The 18748-nt window shown below is 54.4% G+C and overlaps 1 protein-coding gene across 5 annotated transcripts in view; it reads left to right on the top strand.

Annotated features, from left to right (window-relative positions):
- Nucleotides 1-324: 324 nt before the first annotated feature.
- Nucleotides 325-18748, top strand: part of TOM1L2 (target of myb1 like 2 membrane trafficking protein) — a 72570-nt gene continuing 54146 nt past the window's right edge. For all 5 annotated transcript variants that reach the window (XM_027974787.2, XM_060395489.1, XM_027974788.2 and 2 more), the window contains exon 1: nt 325-456. In XM_027974787.2, the coding sequence (XP_027830588.1) occupies nt 405-456 (52 nt within the window). In that variant the 5' untranslated portion in view covers nt 325-404. The remainder of the gene's footprint in view (nt 457-18748) is intronic.

Genomic DNA, 18748 nt, shown 5'->3' on the forward strand with positions numbered 1-18748 from the left:
GCCCCGCCCTCCCCTGCCCTCTTTTTGAGTGAATGATTTGATTTTTGTCCAGTAACAGTAAGGATTCACTCGATTGACCAGTACATAAACGAATCAAAATACACAGTCTCTCGTCGGGAGGCGGGCCAGGGGAGGTGACGGAAATTCCTATGACTTAGCTAGCCACCCCGCCCAATCGGACGCCGCGGGGTGGGCGGGACCTCGCGTAGGGTGGTGTGGTTACCAATGGGAAGAGGGCAAGGCAGTTCTCACCCAATAGGGACAGGTGGGGCGGGGCCAGCGGCGGGCACCGGCGTTCCAGAGGGTGGGGTGGGGGCAAGTGTCAGTCAGGCCGGGAGCACGTCAGGGGACGCGGAGACTCGGCGGCTGACGCGCGCGGGCTGCTGCCGAGCCGTCCGCCCAAGATGGAGTTCCTCCTGGGGAACCCGTTCAGCACGCCGGTGGGGCAGTGCCTCGGTAAGGCCCCCACCGCGGCGTCCCGAGGGCTGGGCGGTGCTCCGCGCGTTGCTGCGCGGCGGGGCCCAGCCCCGTGCCCCAACCCGGCCGCCGCGGTCCCAGCGGGCTCCCTGCCCCGGGCCCGGCGGGCTGAGCCACTCTCCGCGGCGGGGAGCGGGGAGGCCGGCGCGCCCTGGGAAGGCTGGCGGGGGGGTGGGGAGGACGGCCGTGCCGGCTGACGACCGGAGCCCGGACCGGGGAGCCTTGCTGCCGACTCTCCCCGTGACCTTGTGCGAGTCGCTGCCCTGTCAGGTCTGAAGTTCCGTCTGTCAGAGGCGGTCCTCATGTCCCTGGAGCCACTGTCTGCCTGGTGGCTGTCACTTCCCAGCGTCCTCAAGTCTGCCAACGCCGGCCTTCTGGGGACAGGTGGAGAGGGCGTTACTCGGCAGTGCAAACCCTCTGGGGGCTCCGGGCACCGGGATGACCAGCATCCCGGTGAGGAAGCCCGAGGTGGAGGTGAAGGACCACCAGAGACCCGCCCCGTGGAATTTCCTGACTGATGAGCAACGTGCCTTTTCACCCAAGGCGGGAGCTCACGCCAGGCGTGATCCGTCAAGAATGTGGATTGGTTTCTTTTAAAACTGGGTTCCTCCTTGTTGGTGGAAGGACTGGTAAAACGCCTTCTATGAGCAGGGACCTTTGGCGTCCTTATGGGCCTGGCGGGATTAGGCTGGAGTGATTTGCCTATTTCCTGCTTTGTAAATTTCCAGCTTACTTTTCAGCCTTTAGTGGGCCTGTGAAATTATTGACGCCTCTCCCGTTGGCTGACTGGCACCTGGGAGCCTGCCTTTGCTCCCTGGTATAGGGTCTCTGATAAGGGGTGATGGACACTAGGCCCTGGAGGGTCTTTTCCTGCCTTTCTGGAGTTTCCCACCTCCCTTTCTTCTTCCTCAGGTGCTCTTTCACGGCATCCGTATTCCAGAAACTCATTTCTGGTATTGAATTCCAGGCAGTTGTGGGAGGGAGCCAGTAAACTTGGGGGGATTTTTTTTCCCTTTTCTGTCTCCTTTATAATAGGAGGCTCTGTTACTACCTTTGAAACACCAAGGTAGCTGATGAGGGGTATAAGTTAAAAGGAGATTTATTTTAAAATATACAAACAGAAGGGATGTATGGGTGGGTAGCAATGAAAAGAGCATGACACTTCTCTCAGGAGGACCTGGGGTGAATGTCGCTTTTCCCATTTCAGCTGTGGGGCCCTGAAAAATGGTGCAGCCCTCCTGAGCTTTTTAGTTTGTGCTCTGGTTGGGGTGGGGAGATTGGCTCAGTTCCACTTTGGAGAGGAGATGGGGGACCACAGGCCCATCTGTGACCAGGCCCCAAGTCCACCGTCCCTTAGGACGCTTGACCATGAAGAGAATGGGGCCCCTTCATTGCCAGCCAGTGAGCCTGCAGGTGAGGCCTTGAGAATTTCGCAGCTCAGTTCAGATAAGCGATTAGAGGTCAGAATAGGTTCTGACATGTGTTCTGTGCTGTTGGGACAAAGTGTAAAAGTGACCCTCATGACGTTTAGTGCTGTTCATGTTCTTGAGAGGTATATGTGCCAGGGGTTGGTAGAAGGGAGGGAGACGCAGGAGTGAAGCCCCAGCAACAAAGCTGGCTAGTAGGAGCAGCAGGTTTACCCCACACGAAGCAATTTGACCACCGTGACTTTCTCCTGAGGCTGTTCTGCATGGTGAGTTTTATTATCCTTCTCACCTTAAGATGAGGAAACTGAGGCTTAGTGGGGTGAAAGGACAGCCTACAGAGCTGTCCCAGCGCTCAAAGGGTTGATGGGGTCACCACCAGGAACAGAGACTTGGGGGACAGTGGTGACCAATGGAAGGCCCCCATAGCCAGTGCCGAGTCGCCCCGTGGGGACGGGAGAGCTGTCAGGAGGCTGGCACACTGTGGAGTGCGGGGCCTGGGCCGATGGTGAGGAAGGGGAAGGAACCGCACTCGCAGAGAAGAGACCCCTGTGCCGGGGACGGGTGGAGGAGGCGAGTGGCAGTGTGGCCCCCCTCTGTGGTCCCCTGTCCAAGCGGAGCAGGGGTGGCTACGGGGGACAGGGGCAAGTTGGGTTTGGGCCCAGGATGGAGCCCTGTCCTGGGTGGGTGACATCAAGGCCACATTAATTATTGAGCTCAACTCTCGGTCTCTCTGGACCTCGTTTTCCTCCCTCAACAGCTGTGGGGCTTGTAACTAACTCACCCCATCCGTCTAATTCAGCAGGCATGTTGACAGGGTGCTGGGTGCCAGGCCCCAGGATAGAGATGTCAAAACACTGCTCCGAGGGGCCCTCTGTAGCAGTAAGGCACCCCCCCAGGTGTCCTGAGCCGCAGAGCCTTGGGCTCACTGTCTGGGGGTGGGTGGATTGGCCGTTTGCGCTGCCTTGGGGCTGGCCTGCCGCATGCTTCCTGGGCACTGTTGGGTCAGACACACGGAGAGCTGGCAGCCATGCCCCAGCTGACATCTGACGTGGTTTCCGGGGCTTCCTGGTCTCCGTGCTGCCCGTTGTCCTGGGAGGTGGTTCCCGAGTAGAGGCCATGGCTTTGAGCCCGGATGCGCCATGGTGTAAATGGCTGAGGAGTACCCAGAAAGACTGAGTGCTGCCTGATGCTCTCTTCTGAAATGGGTTTTAGGGGGTCCTGTGTTAACAGTTGTTGTGTCCGGGAACCACAAGCCAGGTCCAGGGTGCTCAGCAGGTTCACAGCTCTCCTGTGTTGACTGAAAAATGTTTTCAGATCATCCTTTTCCAGGAGTAAAGTTTGGATTCATTTAGATGAGATCAGTGAGGAGTTAGTTAATCCTGACCCGAGTGTTGGAGGACCAGCTCCCTCCCACTCGCTGCAGGATCAGTGTCCGGGGCCTGGGTGGTGTGGGGTCTTGACTGCTGCGGGAGCCTCCCCGTCTCCTGAGATGGCTGTGAGCTTGACGAGCCAAAGTGTTTGTTCTGAGAGGAGTTAGTTACCAGTGCGAGGGGGCGGCTTCAGGGTTTTATTTAGTCTTCCCAACCCTGTGAGATAGGATGAGAACGGGAAGGAACTTACAGTTTTTAAGCACCTACTTGGTGTGAACTGCACATGGGATCTCCCTGAATCCTGAGTGTGATGATCATCCCTGTATCGCTTCTAAGAAACTGGAGCTCCTGGAGGTTAAGAGACTCCTGCCAGGTCAAGGCCAGAGTCCGGCGGAGAATCCTGTCCTGATCTGGGCTTCGTTCTGGGCTGCCATGTTGCTTCTTGCCCTGCGGACCCCACGAGTCAGGGTCATCAGAATCCCTGGAGAGCTGGTCGAAGCTGGTGGCAGGGTCCGTTGGGGTGGGCTGTCAAGGTCTGAGGATGCTGACACTCTGGGTCCGGAGACCACACTTTGAGAACTGTTGCTTTTGACGAAAAGTTCTGCTCCTGTAATTGCTTCTTAATCTTGCTTCAAACAGTAAATGTGAGTTTTCTTGTGGACAGACTATAGGGTTGATTATTTAGAATCATTCATGCATTTGGTGGTTCTGTCACCTCTCAGTATGCACCACGCTAAACACTTGCTAGGATGTTTGGTCTAGTAAAGGAGCTGAGACAGGGACCTAAATCAGATAAGACGGCAAGTGTTGGCAGCAGATTGGAGAGAGAAACGAAGGAAATGGAGGACAGGAGGGATCCTCCACAGCAGTAGTAGTAATGGTTAGCGGTTTTGCTGTTTTAGAGATGGGGCCGGCTTACCGTGTGCCAGAGGCCACAGTGGGTGCGCTCTGGGTCTCGTGCTGCTTTCGTTCTTACAACACTGCAGGGAGTGTGCTACTCTCTCTGCTTTGCAGACGCGACCTGACTCTGCAGCTGCTGTCCTGGGGGATGGCGGTGGTGAGAAGGGGCATCCCAGGGGCTGGAGGAACTGGCACTCAGGGGGTGGGATTTGGCTCCTATTGGAGAGGAGAAGGAGGCTTGGAGGGCGCTCTGAGCAAAGGCTGGTTGTGGAGGGGTGGGGGTAAGACCAGCTGGGAGAGCAGGGAGAGGCCAGGCAGACAGTGTCCGGCCTGATTGACGAGGCTTCCAGTGTCGGCCGCGTGGTTTAGACCCTTCTGTTGGCGGCACTGAGGAGCCATGGATGATTTCTGTGGAGGGTAGTGGCCGGGCTGTCATTACAGAGGCAGGGAGGGTTCCCTTGGCAGCTGCCGAAAGGCCACCTCTGTCTTAATGTGAAAGCCTCCACTGTGCAGAGCAGGGGTCTGACGAGGGAGTCAGCGCACGCAGTGCTAGTTCCCCGAGGTCTGGGGTAGGGCCCTTCCAGGGAGCCCCCAGAGAGATAAGAGGGTACCTGCTGAGGTGGGTGGGCAGAGCACGGGTGGAAGTCTGGGGTTCTGAGAGCACCCATCCTTAACTGCTGGGATGGTTGTAAGGGTAACCAGCCTGCTCACGCCCCCCTGCTTTCCATGCTTGGACACTCAGACCCGAGCTGAGAGGCTCCCAGGATTTGGCCAGGTCGCTGCCCTGCTTAGAGGCTGTGATGGGGCTATGAGCAGTTCCATGGAAATGTGCTTTTTTAAAGACACAGTGCTGACCTCTGCAGAAAGCTTGAAAACATACAGTTATGGGAAGGGGGGAGAAAGTCACCATAATGTGCTTTCTTACAAACCCTTTGCGATTCTCATCTCACAGAGTGAATGGAGTAAGCAGAGTGCCATGTACTTCATAGTCTGTTTTCTCAGGCCTTGGAGAGGCAGCGTTGTGTGAGTGCCCTTAGCCGATTTCTGTGTGACATGCTGTGCTGTGCTCAGTCGTTCCGTCATGTCTGACTCTTGCAACCCGTGGACTGTAGCCTGCCAGGCTCCTCTATCCATGGGATTCTCTTGGCAAGAATACTGGAGTGGGTTGCCATTTCCTCCTCCAGGGGATCTTCCCAACCCAGGGATTGAACCCAGGTCTCCCACATTGCAGGTGAACTCTTTACCATCTGAGCCACCAGGAAAGTCATTTCTGTGTAATATGCCTGCTTTGGGGGCGAGTGGGTGTCAAGTAAGGGAGGGGATATAAATGCCCAGAGGGGCATCAGTTAAGCATTGTTGCTCTTGACCTAGAAGTCACTCAGAATTTTCAGGTTAACCTACTAGTCTGCAAGGATAGAAAATAGCGTGCTGACCTGCTCATTGTGGCCTGAGGAGAGGCCTGTTAAAAACCAGCCTTGGCCTTGGTGCCTATTTCAGTGCTTCCCCGAACGCCCCTGACCTAGAAGAGTCTCTGATCTCCTCCATTTAGCCCTTAAGCCTCTGGCTGTCAGCACTCACCACCTCCTCCAAGCAGCCTCCTGAGACCACCCTGCCTGTGGTGCCGTGTCTCCTCTGAACGCCCGCGTGTGTTGTCTGGCTCATGCACTTGGTCTCGCCCTCCAGGGTTCCTGAAGATCAGCGGAGGGAATGTGAGTGGGTGCCCAGCAGAGTTTGCACGCTGCCGCTTCCTCCTGCCGTGCTGTTTCCTGTTGTTTGCTGCGAGTCCCGTCCTGTTTATGGCCTTGTCTTCCTCAGGGCAGGATGAATGCCTTCTGTTTCCCCATGATCTTCACAGCACGCAGTAGAGTCTGCTCTGTACATTGCTCACTCCAAAGGTTCCTCTCTCTCAGGCTTGTTTTCAGCATCTGTCAAAGCTGAAAATAGTGGCCATCGTTTTCCGGCCCTGCACGGGAAAGTAGGACGCCCTGCGAAGTGCCATCCTCACGGTGTCGCGTGCGACACTTTTCCTCAGGAGCTCCCGTCAGTCAGTGCTGTCCTGTCCAGCGTCTGGAGGCCTAGGGGGGCTGAGGGCCTTGCCCAGGCGGGGCAGGGCTCCAGAGCTCTGTGCTGCCACTCTGTGGCCCGTGAGCCTGGCCAGTCCCTGTAGACGAGAAGGGGCCTCCGCTGACCCGTTGTGTGTTCTCGAGCCTCCTGCTTGTTCTCTTCTGACACAGGCACCTTGCGTTTGGGGTCAGAGTCAGTCCTGTCTCAGCTCTGTGTGCGACTGCCCGCGTGTGGATCCACTGAGCGGATCCAGGAAAGGGATGTGTGTGACAAGCAGGCTGCCCTGCCACTTCTTCTTCGGGAAATGTGCCATCACCTTACCGTTCTTGCCAGGCGTCATTCAGACGCATGCTCCATGATGGCACTCGTTTTTTATTTACTTCTTAAAAGTTGTAGAAGAACATGCATGGCACACGTTTACCCTTCTATTTTATGATGTTCAGTGGCATTAAGTACACGCACCTTGTTGGGCGGCTGTCCCCACCGTCATCCTCAGAACTTTCTGGTCTTCCCAGACTGCACTCTGTCCCCCACCCCTAACTCCCTGCTCCCCCCCAGGCCCTGGCTCCCACCCTTCTACTTTCTCTCTGAACCTGACCACTCCAGGCACCTCCTGTGAAGGAATCCAGCAGGGTCTGTCCTCTTGTAACTGGCTTGTTCACTCCGCAGGGTGACTTCAAGTTTCACTCATGTTGGAGGAGCCTGTCTCAGAATCTCCTTCCTTTTTAAGACCAAATACTCCTCTGGTGTGTGTGTAGAACTCATTTTGTGCGTTCACGTGTCCATCCGTGGACACTTGGGTTGCTTCCACTTTGGGGCCGTTGTGAATAGTGCTGCTGCGAATACGGGTGAGCAGATGTCCCGTGTTTGTGTTTGTGTCCCTGCTTTCAGTTGTTCTGGATACAAACCTGGAGGTGGGGTGATTGTCCGGTGCCCCTTCACCGTGGCTGCACGTTTCTACCCTCCTGCTAGCTATGTGTAGCGTTCCAGTTGCCCCACTGTCTCACCAACAGTTGTCATTAATTTTTTTATGGTAGCCATCCAAGTGGGTGTGAAGTGGTATCTCACTGCAGTTTTTTGTTTTTATTTATTTTTTTCACTATGCTGGGTGGTATGCAGGATCTCTCCCTGTGGCCAGGGATCACACCGGGCCCCTTGCAGTAGGAGCACGGAGTCTAAGCCACTGGACCACCAGGAAAGTCCCTCACCATAGTTTTCAGTTGATATTAAGCACCTTTTCACGTGGTGATTGTCCGTTTGTAAATCTTTGGAGAAATGTCTATTCGGAACCTTTGCACATTTTAAAAAGCAGGTTACTTCTGTCGTTGAGGAGTTTTAGGCGTTCTCTCCATATTTTGGATAGTAGTCCCTTACTAGATACTAGATTTGCCTTTTTACTCTGCTGTTCAGGTCTCTCAGTGAAGCGTGGTGTGTCTGTTTCTCTGTGGCTGCCTGTGCCTTTGGTTTCCTGCCTGTGTTCTCAGAGAGTCTGGCATATGCCCTGAGGACAGGCAGGGTGATACTTGTGGGGCTGGTCAGCCTGACTCCTTACCAGGTGCTGATTGAGAGCCCCCAGGCAGCAACCCTGGAGGCGGCACTGTTGCTCATGTGTGATGGAAGAGGAGGCCATGGTTCAGCAGGTAGGTCCTTCCCAGGGGGTCTGTGACGGCCAGTGGCAGAGCAGGAACTTGCGCCCAGTCTGTGAGTCCCTACCCCTAAACCAGGGTTGTCTGTGGAGTCGAGTGAATGTGCTTGCAGCTCAAAGTGTGCAACTGGTCGTCTCAAGTTCCGACCCACCTGGGTGTCCCTTGCTGTTCACCTGGTCCCAGGGTGAGTCTAGGCAGCTTGTCCTCATCCTCCCAGTTTCTGGGGAGTTTGGTGAGAAGCAGTGCTTTCTCACCGCACACCCAAGTCTTCCTGGGGTTCCATTCTCCTCGGATGTGCTTTGGATCTGCAGTGTCGGGAGGAGGAAGAAAGGCGGACACACGCAAGTTCTCCATGTAGCCAGCTTTCTTTCCAGGCTCACCAGCTGTTGCTTTAATTGGGAATGAAGCACAGGCCTTGTCTTCTGGGAGGTGCATTCAGAATTCTGTCTGAGGTTTTGGTTTAGAGTGGAGAGTAAGGAGGGAGGCTGGTTCCTCATCTCAGGGGATTGGGGCCCACGCCTCTGGGAGCTGGGACACACCTGGGCCTGGGGTCGACGCCGTGGAGGTCTCTGCTACTCCCAAGAGAGACACGCGTGAGCTCCAGCTTGAGGCAGGAGATGCAGCCTGGGGAGGGGCGAGCCTGGTGTCAGCCTCCAGAGAGGGAGTTTCCTTCCTGCTAACTCTGGAAACCCTTTAACCAGCAGTTCTGAGGGTCACCAAACTCTGGAAGGGCCTTTGTGGCCTTTAGCCCAAACACCTGGCCCTTATAGGGGAGGAAACGGAAGCCCAAAGAGGCAGGTCTGTGCTATTCTTACACAGACAACACTTCTGACTCCAGACCTGTGGGTTTTTCTGGACACCGGTCAGTTCTGACACCAGCTGGTATCCTCAATCCAGTCCAGTTCAGTGTACTCTGACCTGCCTGCCCCTGGTTGTCATAGGCCACCACGTAGGGGCTCGGCCTCACTGACCACTCCCGCTTGATTCCACCACTTCTGACCAACTGGCTGTAGATGGGGGTTCCTGTGAGCCCCTGCCCAGGTTTGAGGATTTGCCAGCATGGCTCGCAAGACACAGGAAACACCTTCCTTTGCTGGCAGTCTCTCTGGCATCCGGCTCCATCATGCAGAGCTGCCCAGGGCTGGCCACCAGTGGGTACTCTCTGCTCTGGAGAGTCTGAGGGTGTCAGGAGCCATGGGCTGGGAACAGGGCCAAAGGTCAAATGTGTGTGTCTCCTTGTGTCCCAGGAGAGGCCTTGACCAGTGAAGCCTGGGGCCACTGGGGAAGGGCCTGGTGGCTTCTCCTGACCTTGGGCCCTGCCAGTCACCTGGGTGTTTGTGTCCACAGTGGGGTGAGGGAGGTTGGGAGTTCATCATCCATCACGTCATCAAGGACTCTGACTCATGAAGGTGAACTTTCTGGGCCTTTCCTGGTGGTCCAGTGGTTAAAGCTCCTTACTTCCACCACTACAGGGTGAATGGGTTTGATCCCTGGTCGGGAAGCTAAGATTTTGCATTCTGATCGACGTGGCCAAAAAAAAAAGAAGATAACTTTTGCTTTGTTTGAATCATGTTTAGTCTAATCACATGGGACTGGTTAGTTCCAGGTTTGGTTGAAAAAGTTAGTTCATAAACTCCCCTTTACTCTTCTGTTTTACCTGCTTTATCTGGCTTCTGTCCAGAACAGAGGGGCTGCCCCCAGGCAGGACGCAGGCAGTCTGGGGCTGGCCGGAGTCCTGCACTGATTTGCCATGTGACTCTGGAAAGGCCATGTCCAGCCCATTTACTCCTGTAACGAGGGCAAATCGAACAAGTTCATTTCTACATCTGAAGCTTAAGACCTGAATCAAAGGAGCTTTTAGTTTTTCTTTAGACTTTAGCCTCCATGATTCACTTTCATGGGCACTGAACGATGCTCTGCGAACTTAAAAAAAAATTTGTGCTGGGACTGCCCCTGGTGGTCCAGTGACTAAGACTCTATGTGCCCAATGCAGAAGTTCAGGTTCTATTCAGGGAGCTGGATCCCACATGTGCCGCAATGAAGATTGAAGATCTCGTGTGCTACAACGAAGACCCATCACAGCCAAATAAATAAATAAAATTAAATAAAAAATTTAAAAATTGGGCAAAAATTAAATGACACAAAACTCACCATCTGTATCATTTTTCAGTGAACATCTCAGGGGCATTAAGAACACCCACATCTAGAACCCTTCTTCTTGCAAAACTGAAACTCTGTCCCATTAAACAGTAAGTCTTATCCCCCCCACCCCTGCTCAAGCCCTTGACACCCACCCTTCTACATTTTGTCTCTATGAATGTGACGACTCCAGGGACCTCATATCAGTGGAATCAAACAGTATGTCTTTTAGTGACTGGGAATGGCTCCCCACTCCAGTATTCTTGCTTGGAGAATCCCGTGGACAGAGGAGCCTGGCAGGCCACAGTCCATGGGGTCACAAAGGGTGAGACACGACGGAGCAACTGAGTACGCACAGCGCTCCACTGAATGTGTAGGCCGTGTTGTGTATCCATCCATCCGTTTTTGAACATGGCTTGCCTGCACCGTCTGCTGCTGTGAGCATGGTGTGCAGGTTTCTCTTGGAGACCGTGCTTTCAGTTCTTTGGAGTACATACTCGGCAGTAGCCTTGCTGTGTAGTGTGGCCATGTGGCAGTTCTGTTTCTGTGTTTTTTTAGGAGCCTCCATACTGTCTCCAGAGTAGCTGTGCCATTTTCCACCCCCACCAGCAGTGCACAAGGGGCTCCAGTCTCTCCTCATCCTCGCCTGCATTTCTTATGTCCTGGTGTTCTGATGGAGCCATCCTCAAGGGTGTGAGAGGGTGCACACATCTGGGGTGTGACCCAGAGACTCAGTGCTGTTCAGAACTCAGTGCAGGACATGTGTCTGGAGGAAGGTGGAGCACCAGGATCCCAGATGGTGTGTGCACGTCTCACAAAGCCACTCAGGTGCCCCAGTCACTCCCCGGGGACTGTCTTCATGTGTCCGTCCTGGCACAGATCTGAGTGTGGAGGGGGCCTCTGAGCTGAGGGAAGGGGCTCTTCATCCAGACTCCAATGGGAGCCCTGAAGGCCGGGCCATTCCCCTCACCCACATCCGGCCCTCCATCCTGGTCCTGCGGGGCCGGCTCATGGGAGTGTAGCCGGAGAGGGCATCCAGTACAACATCCCTCTGGAGGGGAACTGACATCACTGTCGAAGTTTCAGATGCTCTACAACCTGACCCAGGCTTGCCCTCTAGTGACCTGATCCACAGAAATGTCAGGTGGATGCACGTCCGGCCACAGCAGTTTTCTGAGGACGGAACCCCATCTCCCCAAGGAGGACAGTGTGTGCCCCCCAGGGGCGGGCACACAGCCAGGTGCATAAGCGGGTGTAAAGTGAGTCCCGGGGTTGGATCCCATTATACCATGAGCTTCACGGAGCAAGACCCACACTCAGCAGCTGATGGGGTCATGGGGCAGGGGACCTCGCACTTTACACAAGGTGACTTGTGTCATGTCCGTGCTGTCTGATTTTTAAACAAGGATGCGTACACGTCATTTCACTTTATACTGACCTCTTGTCTCATGAGCAGGGCTGTGGATGCAGCTCTGCTGTGGGTAGACCCTAACCCCACACATGGGGCACCAGGAGGACCCTGCTGCTCCCTCAGAGGAAACCCCTGACCACCAAGGTGGGGCTGCCAGGGCGTCGTGGAGGCCAGACCCCGAGTCTGCCCCCCTTTGACCTGCCCTGTCCCATCCTCGGGGGCTCTGAGGCGGGTACCATTCATGCCTTCTCCCTAAGCTTCTGAAGGTGTGAAACTGAAGACCCCTCAGGATGGTCCCTCATGTGGGCATTTGATGAAGTTCAAGCTGAAAGGCTCCTTCTGCCAGTTCCCTTCTCTCTTTCTGGCCAGCTCCTACCTATCCTCCTCAGCCAGGCCCCTGGTGCCTGTCGGGAGCCCTCTGACCCAGGAGGATATCTGCTCGTGAAGGCCCAGGATGCTGCTGCCCACCTGCCCAACTGAGGGCTGTGGTTGCTGCTCTGTCACTCAGCTGCAAGCCACCCCAAGTCCCTGTGTTTCATTACTGCCCCGAAATCCCTAAAGACAGTGGCCATCCTTTCTGGGAGGGTCCCAGAAAGCAATTCTGTTACAGTTCCAACCATGCGGCATCAGTCAGCAAACATGAGCCACTGAGAGATGCACACGCTGCCCGGGACCCTTCCTGGAGCTCTGCCTTTCTCCCTGTGCGTGTCCTGCCCTGAATCTCTGTGGCGCTCAGTGGCACACCCAGAAGTGTGCAGGCTCCTCACACCCTCAAGGATGCTGCTGCTGCTGCTAAGTCGCTTCAGTCGTGTCCGACTCTGTGCGACTCCAGAGATGGCAGCCCACCAGGCTCCCCCATCCCTGGGATTCTCCAGGCAAGAACACTGGAGTGGGTTGCCATTTCCTTCTCCAGTGCATGAATGTGAAAAGTGAAAGTGAAGTCGCTCAGCTGTGTCAGACTCTTAGTGACCCCATGGACAAAACCCCAGGGCAAAACAAGTTCGGGCAAAACAAGTGCAGGCTAGGGTGTGGAAAAACTGGAGGCTAAATGTCCAAGGTCCAGGTGTCAGCAGGGTTGGTCTCTCTTGAGGCCTCCTCTTGACATGCAGAAGGCCGCCTTCTTGCTGTGCCCTCTCCTGATCTCGTCTGTGTGCAGGTTTCCCTGGTGTTTCCCTGTGTGTCCAGCTTCCTCTTAGGAGGACACCGGGCTGGTTGCACCAGGACCTGCTCCCTCAGGGCCTCCTTGTACCTTCTTTGCTTCTGCAAAGAGCCCTCTTCCAGGTGCAGCCACACTCAGTATATGAATTTAGGGGCATTCAGTTGACCCCTGACATTTGCACAGTGCTCCATGGGTGGCCGCTCACCCCCCTGTTCAGCTTGGGTATCTGGGTTCTGTTCTTGGGCAGACTGCATGTGGTGCTGGTTGTCCTGTGGCTGGCAAGCTGTGCAGTCTTCTAACCCCCAGGTTCCTTGTGTTACGATTAAACCAGCACGATAGGCTCACACTCGGAGGACCAGACCGAAGCCTTCAGCCTGGTCCCAACTGAAGGTCAATAATGCGTTGTTACTCAACTTACCAAGTTAACAAAGGATTACACTTTGAATATGTAGGAATTCAGATGGGAAGGGAGACTAGCAAAGCCCTAATGAAAACTGAGTTAGGTAGGGACTTTCCTGGTGGTCCAATGGCCAAGACTCTGCACTCCCACTGCACGGGACCCAGGTTCAATCCCTGGTTGGGGAACTAGATCCCACAGGCTGCACCAGGAGTTTGCCACAACAAGGATAAAAGATCCTGCATGTCGCAACTAAGACCCAGGGTGGCCAAATAAATAAAAATAAAAATTTTAAAATATTTTAAAATCTTGAGTTAGGTGAAGACATGATGCTGTGACAAACAAGCCAGACACCGAAAGCCACGTGTGGTGTGATTCCATTTCCATGCATGTCCAGGAGAGACCATGTGCGCAGAGAGGGCAGGTTAGTGGGTGTGGGGGCCAGGGGCCAGGGGTCCTTTTGGGGTGGAGGAAGTATCCTGGAGTTTGGTGGTGGTGGCTACAGTGGTCTGGGAATGTACTGAAGTCCTCTGGACTTCCAAAGAGTGAACTTTATGGCACCTGAGTTCTGTCTCCGTAAAACCATTATAAAAACATTGAACTGGGGTGGTGGCATGCCAGTGTGAGTGGCTTTCCTTCTCTCCTCTGTCCTCTGTAATTATTATTATTTTTTTCAAGTGGAAAAACCCAGAGTCATGCAGATTACTTGGAATCTAGTTTTGTGCGGTGCTGAGTCATAGCCAAGCAAAGAAAATCTCCCTGGAATATTAAGGGGTCACTTTCGCTCCTAAAATATCAACATTGACTAAGATTTGCAGGCTAAAAATAGAGAGGAAACTGGGTGTGTATGTGCTGCAGCTTGATAATGAACTTGCCCCACTGTGACGTGGGCTGTCTCCTGGTCCCACCTCCACACAGATCCGTGGTTGCAGCAGGATTAGCTTGTTGTTGTCTGATGGAGTCCAGCTGGTGCTGGGCATCGGAATCCACATTTGTTTCTGTGTGTGTGTGTGTGTGTGTGTGTGCATGTGTGTATATGTGCGCACTCACACATGTGCGTATGTCCTTTCTGAGACCTGTTCATTCCCAGCTTGACGCTGTTTTCAATCCTGCCCAGAGATTTCTGAGCCATATATATTTTTAATATATGTTAAATAATTCATCAAGGAATGTGTGTGTGCCGAAATGTCGGCGGCCACCTCACTTCCCATTTGACTCTTTTCTACCCAACCGCGTTCCTGCTGTAGGCCCCATTTCTTGGCTAACGACATAAAATCATTTTCAAAAGGAAAGCCAAAGACTCTTGCGTTACCTTTTTCTGCCTTAAACCCACCCTTTGGTATTTGCAAAGGTCAGATGAGCTGTTCTGGCGTTCGCGGCCCTGATGGACGGGGAAGTGTACGTTCCCATTGGCCCCTGAGGATGAAGGATGACTGCGGCGGCCACGGCATCTGCTGTAATGTCAGGAGCGGGCGCTGGGACGCAGGGGCAGCAGGCGTATGAAAAATGCAGGAGGCAGGAAGTGCCTCTGCCTCGCAGCCACGGGGACATCTCCGAGAGCGTTTGTTCTCCTCTGTTAAGCCTTGTCACTGGGCATCTAGTACAGGGGCTGGGGGCAGGAGCACCAGGGCCACGTCCTGCGGGGCCTTGCCCTGCCCTTGCACCAGCTTGTTTTTGTTCAGTGTTTGCCCCTCGTGGGGGTCGTCGGCTTTATTCTCAGTTAAATAAAGAGCATCCTTTGGTTGGTGCCTGGTGTGGGAGAAGCAGGTGCTGTGCACTAGGCGTGTCTCTGTCCCCACTCAGAGCAGATGGCCTGCGTCAGTTCATTTCGTGACCTTTCTTTGCTGCTAAGACACCAAATCTCTGATCCCACGGATCATAAATATTCTTTAGGTTTGCAGGCACGGAGGTAATGGGAGCGGCAAGCTGTCGCTATCATTTTCCATTTGTTGGAACCCTTGGAAGGAAACCATTACAGCATTTGAGGCGCTGCTCATGCCTGCTGCGGCCCCAGGCTTTACGGACGCGTGAAGGGCACCGCAGCCTGGCAGCCTCAGCCGAGGTCAGGGAGCCTTCTGCTCCATGTCCCACCGTCCTCACCTTTCTGCTCGCCAGGCAGCCCCTCCCAGCAGCCAGGCACATGACTCAGCCCCACCGCCCGCCCCCACCTCCTCCCCAGGGGCTGCATTCTTAAAAGTCACTAAAGGTCATGATGGTCACCTGGTCTCCATCGCCCATTGTACTGATGGGGGCCTCTCCCTGCCTTGGCTGGAAACAAGAGCAGCACAGGCTGTGTGGGCCCAGTGAGGAGGTGCTCGGAGCTGGACCCCTCAGAGGTTTACAGGGAGAAGGCAGGCTGGGCGAGGACACAGTTCTGGGTGTCTTGTGGGGAGCTGGAGCGGAGGGCAGCGAGGATAATCACCCTGGGAGTCAGGCTTGAACCTTGTCTGGAGTCAAGGGGGAAGCTTGGCAAATGAACTCATGTACAAAGCAGAAGCAGAGTCACAGATGTAGAAAGCAAACTTATGGTTACCAGGGGTAAGGTGGGAGAGGGTTAAACTGAGAGATTTGGACTGACATAAACACACTACTATATACAAGCTAGGTAACTGCCAAGGACCTACTGGACAGCACAGAGAACTCTACTCAATGCTCTGTAGTGACCTATGGGAAAAGAAGCTAAAAAAGAGCAGGTATATGCGTGTGTGTAACTCATTCATTTTGCAGTACACCTGAAACTAACACAACATTGTAAATCCAGTAAAATTTTTTAAAAGGTGGGGGAAGCTTGGGCGGTCTTAAATGGGTGGTGCTTATGCATTTCAGGGGAAGGAGTGTTGGGGGGCCCTGCCAGAGAGGGGCAGCAGCATCCCATCCTGAGGGGCCAAGGGGGGCCTCCGCCCTGTTCCAGCTCTCAGCACCCCACCCCATTCCTTCATCCCCACTGCTGCCCAGAGCCTCTGCACCCAACCCAGTCTGCTTCCCTTCTGACACCTCCTGGGACCCCGGGGCAGGGGCCACAGCAGGCTGGGCTGCCTGGCACCAAGGGCCCTCGGTGGAGACTTTGCTCCAGACTTCATTTGAGTCCCCGGGGGATGGGCCCTGTGCGGAGCAGGAGAGGGGCCAGTCTTCATAGCCATCATCCAGCAGATCCCAGGGAGCCTTCTGCTCCATGTCCACCGTCCTTACCTTTCTGCTCGCCAGGCAGCCCCTCCTCTACCTAACACATTCTCCAGGAGAGGAGGCGATGTTTTTAGTTTTTCCTGTGGAGAATTTCAAACATAAATAGGGGAACCAGTGTAAAGAGCTTCTATGCTCCATGACTGGGCTTCAGCAGTTCTCAACAGCTGGCCGGTCCCACCCTGCCTCCTGGATGCTTCCCACCTCACGGTTTGGAAGCTGGTTCCAGGCCTCACGTGACTGTGACGTGCGCGTCTCTGAAGGTCAGGGCTTCTGGCTGGGCTCCATGAGCCCCAGCCCTCTCACCAGTCCGGTGGGTGAGGACGCTCTCTGCCCAGGGCTGCTGCGAGCAGGCCTCTTAGAGATGCCTTTACCAGAACCTCATAGCTCCCTCTCCTCTGCAACCTGCCGCACACCCAGCCCTAAACTTTAAAAAGAGATTTAAACTTTAAATCTCTTCCTATCTCAGAAAAAATAAAACCAGGGGCAGGGACTTCTCTGGTAGTCTAATGGTTATGACTCCGAGCTCTCAAAGCAGGTGCCCTAGGTTCCATCCCTGGTCAGGGAACTAGATCCCACATGGGCCACAACTAGAACCCAGCACAGCCAAATAAGTATTTTTTAAAATAATAGCAAAAATAGAAACGGGGGCAGATCTCCTTCATAGGCTGGTTTTAAGATTTAGATTAGACAATGTGTGTCTGTATGCAAGTCATTCAGCACTCGGTAGCTTTTATCATGAACATTCTTTCACTAATGAATCCTACAGGGTATTAGCTACTATCCCCATTTTACAAATCAAATGACAGAGGTTTAAAACCGAGGTTAGGTAGCATGCCTGAGCTCCTGGGGCAAATGAATTACAGAGCCAGGGGTCTGAGCCCAGGTGGGACTACCCCCCCAGCCCCCTCCTTCATGGTGGCTAATCAGTGAACCGAGCTTTGCGACCTTGAGAAGAGAAGGGGCCGGCTATGGGTCAGCAGACTAACTTCACGTGGTCCTGCCTCTGTCTGGCGTTCCAGCCAGTGCTGATTCCTGGAAGCTGACAGCCACATAGGGGTCTCCGCAGACCCCTGCCTGCATCCCCCACCTGCTTCCCACTTCTCTCGCGGGTAGTGCTACTCAGCCCTGCCGTGGAGAGAAACTGGGCAGGCAGGTCAAGCACAGGTGCAGCAGCCCTTCCCTGCTCAGTTTTAGTGGGAAGAGGCAAGCTCTGAGGCTCAGGAGGGTCACTGGTCACCTGTGGAGGCTTGTTCTCCAGTCAGGATAGTGAGGGGTGGACGTTCCAACTGTAAAGTTGCTGGGAATGGAATGTGTGAGGTTGATGTTGCCGAACTGGACATAAGACCCAGGCTCGTCCAGTCCCACTGCTCCCCGGTGCCTTGGTCTGGACCCGCAAACACCCCAGATTAGGCAAGGGGACCCACTGACCTGGAACCCTTTTCTGGAGGGTCTGGCTTAATGGGAGCCAGCATCGCCAGACCAGGACCCAGCTTCCTGTCTGACTCTGTGCACCTGTTCAGAAAGGTTCTCCATTACCAAATGAGGAAGCTGAGCAGACCCTTGGAGGGCAAGGCAGGGACTTGAAGGGCATGTTTAGGCCACATCCAGTCCTCTTCCTGCACGTCCACCAAGGCCTCTGGATCTCCGTCACTGAGCAGCAGGATCGCCAGGCCCGGGGGTTCCTCCCCGGGTGCTCGGCCACCCTGGGGGGGATAGGCAAGGATGGCTTTTCCCTGGAGAAGTGTTCTCTTCTTTGGGGGTATGTATCCTGGTGTGTCACGTCTGGATAGCCACCTTCACCAGTGTAGTTTCCCCAAACCAGGCCCCAGAACAGGTTTTAGGGGAAGGTGGAGAGCCCAAGAGGTTATAAACCTTACAGGTAGGACTCATAAGCCCCATGGAGAAGCCCCCACTTTGGATAGGAAAGCAAAACCGGTCACCTCGTTGCTGGAATGACAGACTGGCTCTCTTGGGACCCAGCCAGAAAAACAGTTTGTTAGAATGACCCCCACACGTAACCAGCTAAAGCTTTGGGCTGAAATCCAGAATGCTTATTATGGGAAAGTGGGGTTAAAACTGTTCCTCTGAAACCCTGTGGTTGTTTATTTGAATTAGCGAGGTCGCTCCAGTGACAGCTGTGGAGGCCAGTCTTTAATTAGGAGAAGAATTTGCCCTGAACGTCATCAGAGTGGCATTCTGAGGCCTCCGGTGTTTTTCCTCCTGGCTTCTTCCAGCCTCGTCTCAGTCCCGGGCTCTCCATCCAGGGTCAGAGCTAGCTTCTTTCCAGACGACCATTCTGCATGCTCCTAGCAGCCCTGGTCCCCCACCCTCGCGAGCTGGGGGCTGCTTCTGGAGCCTGGGCTCCAAATGAGGCCGTGAGTGTTTGTTGCGTGAAGTTAGGTACAGCTGGTCTTGAGCGCCGTTGCTGCAGGCCACGCACTACTCTTAAGTGTTTGATATCTGTAAGCACATTTCCATCTCATCTTAGTAACTGGCAGGTGAGGCGGAGTCCTTAACATCCCACTTCACAGGTGAGGAGGCTGAGGGGCCAGGATCACATGGCTGGTTAATAAGG

This window comes from Ovis aries, chromosome 11 (assembly GCF_016772045.2).
Source record: "Ovis aries strain OAR_USU_Benz2616 breed Rambouillet chromosome 11, ARS-UI_Ramb_v3.0, whole genome shotgun sequence".
Classification (NCBI taxonomy): domain Eukaryota; kingdom Metazoa; phylum Chordata; class Mammalia; order Artiodactyla; family Bovidae; genus Ovis; species Ovis aries.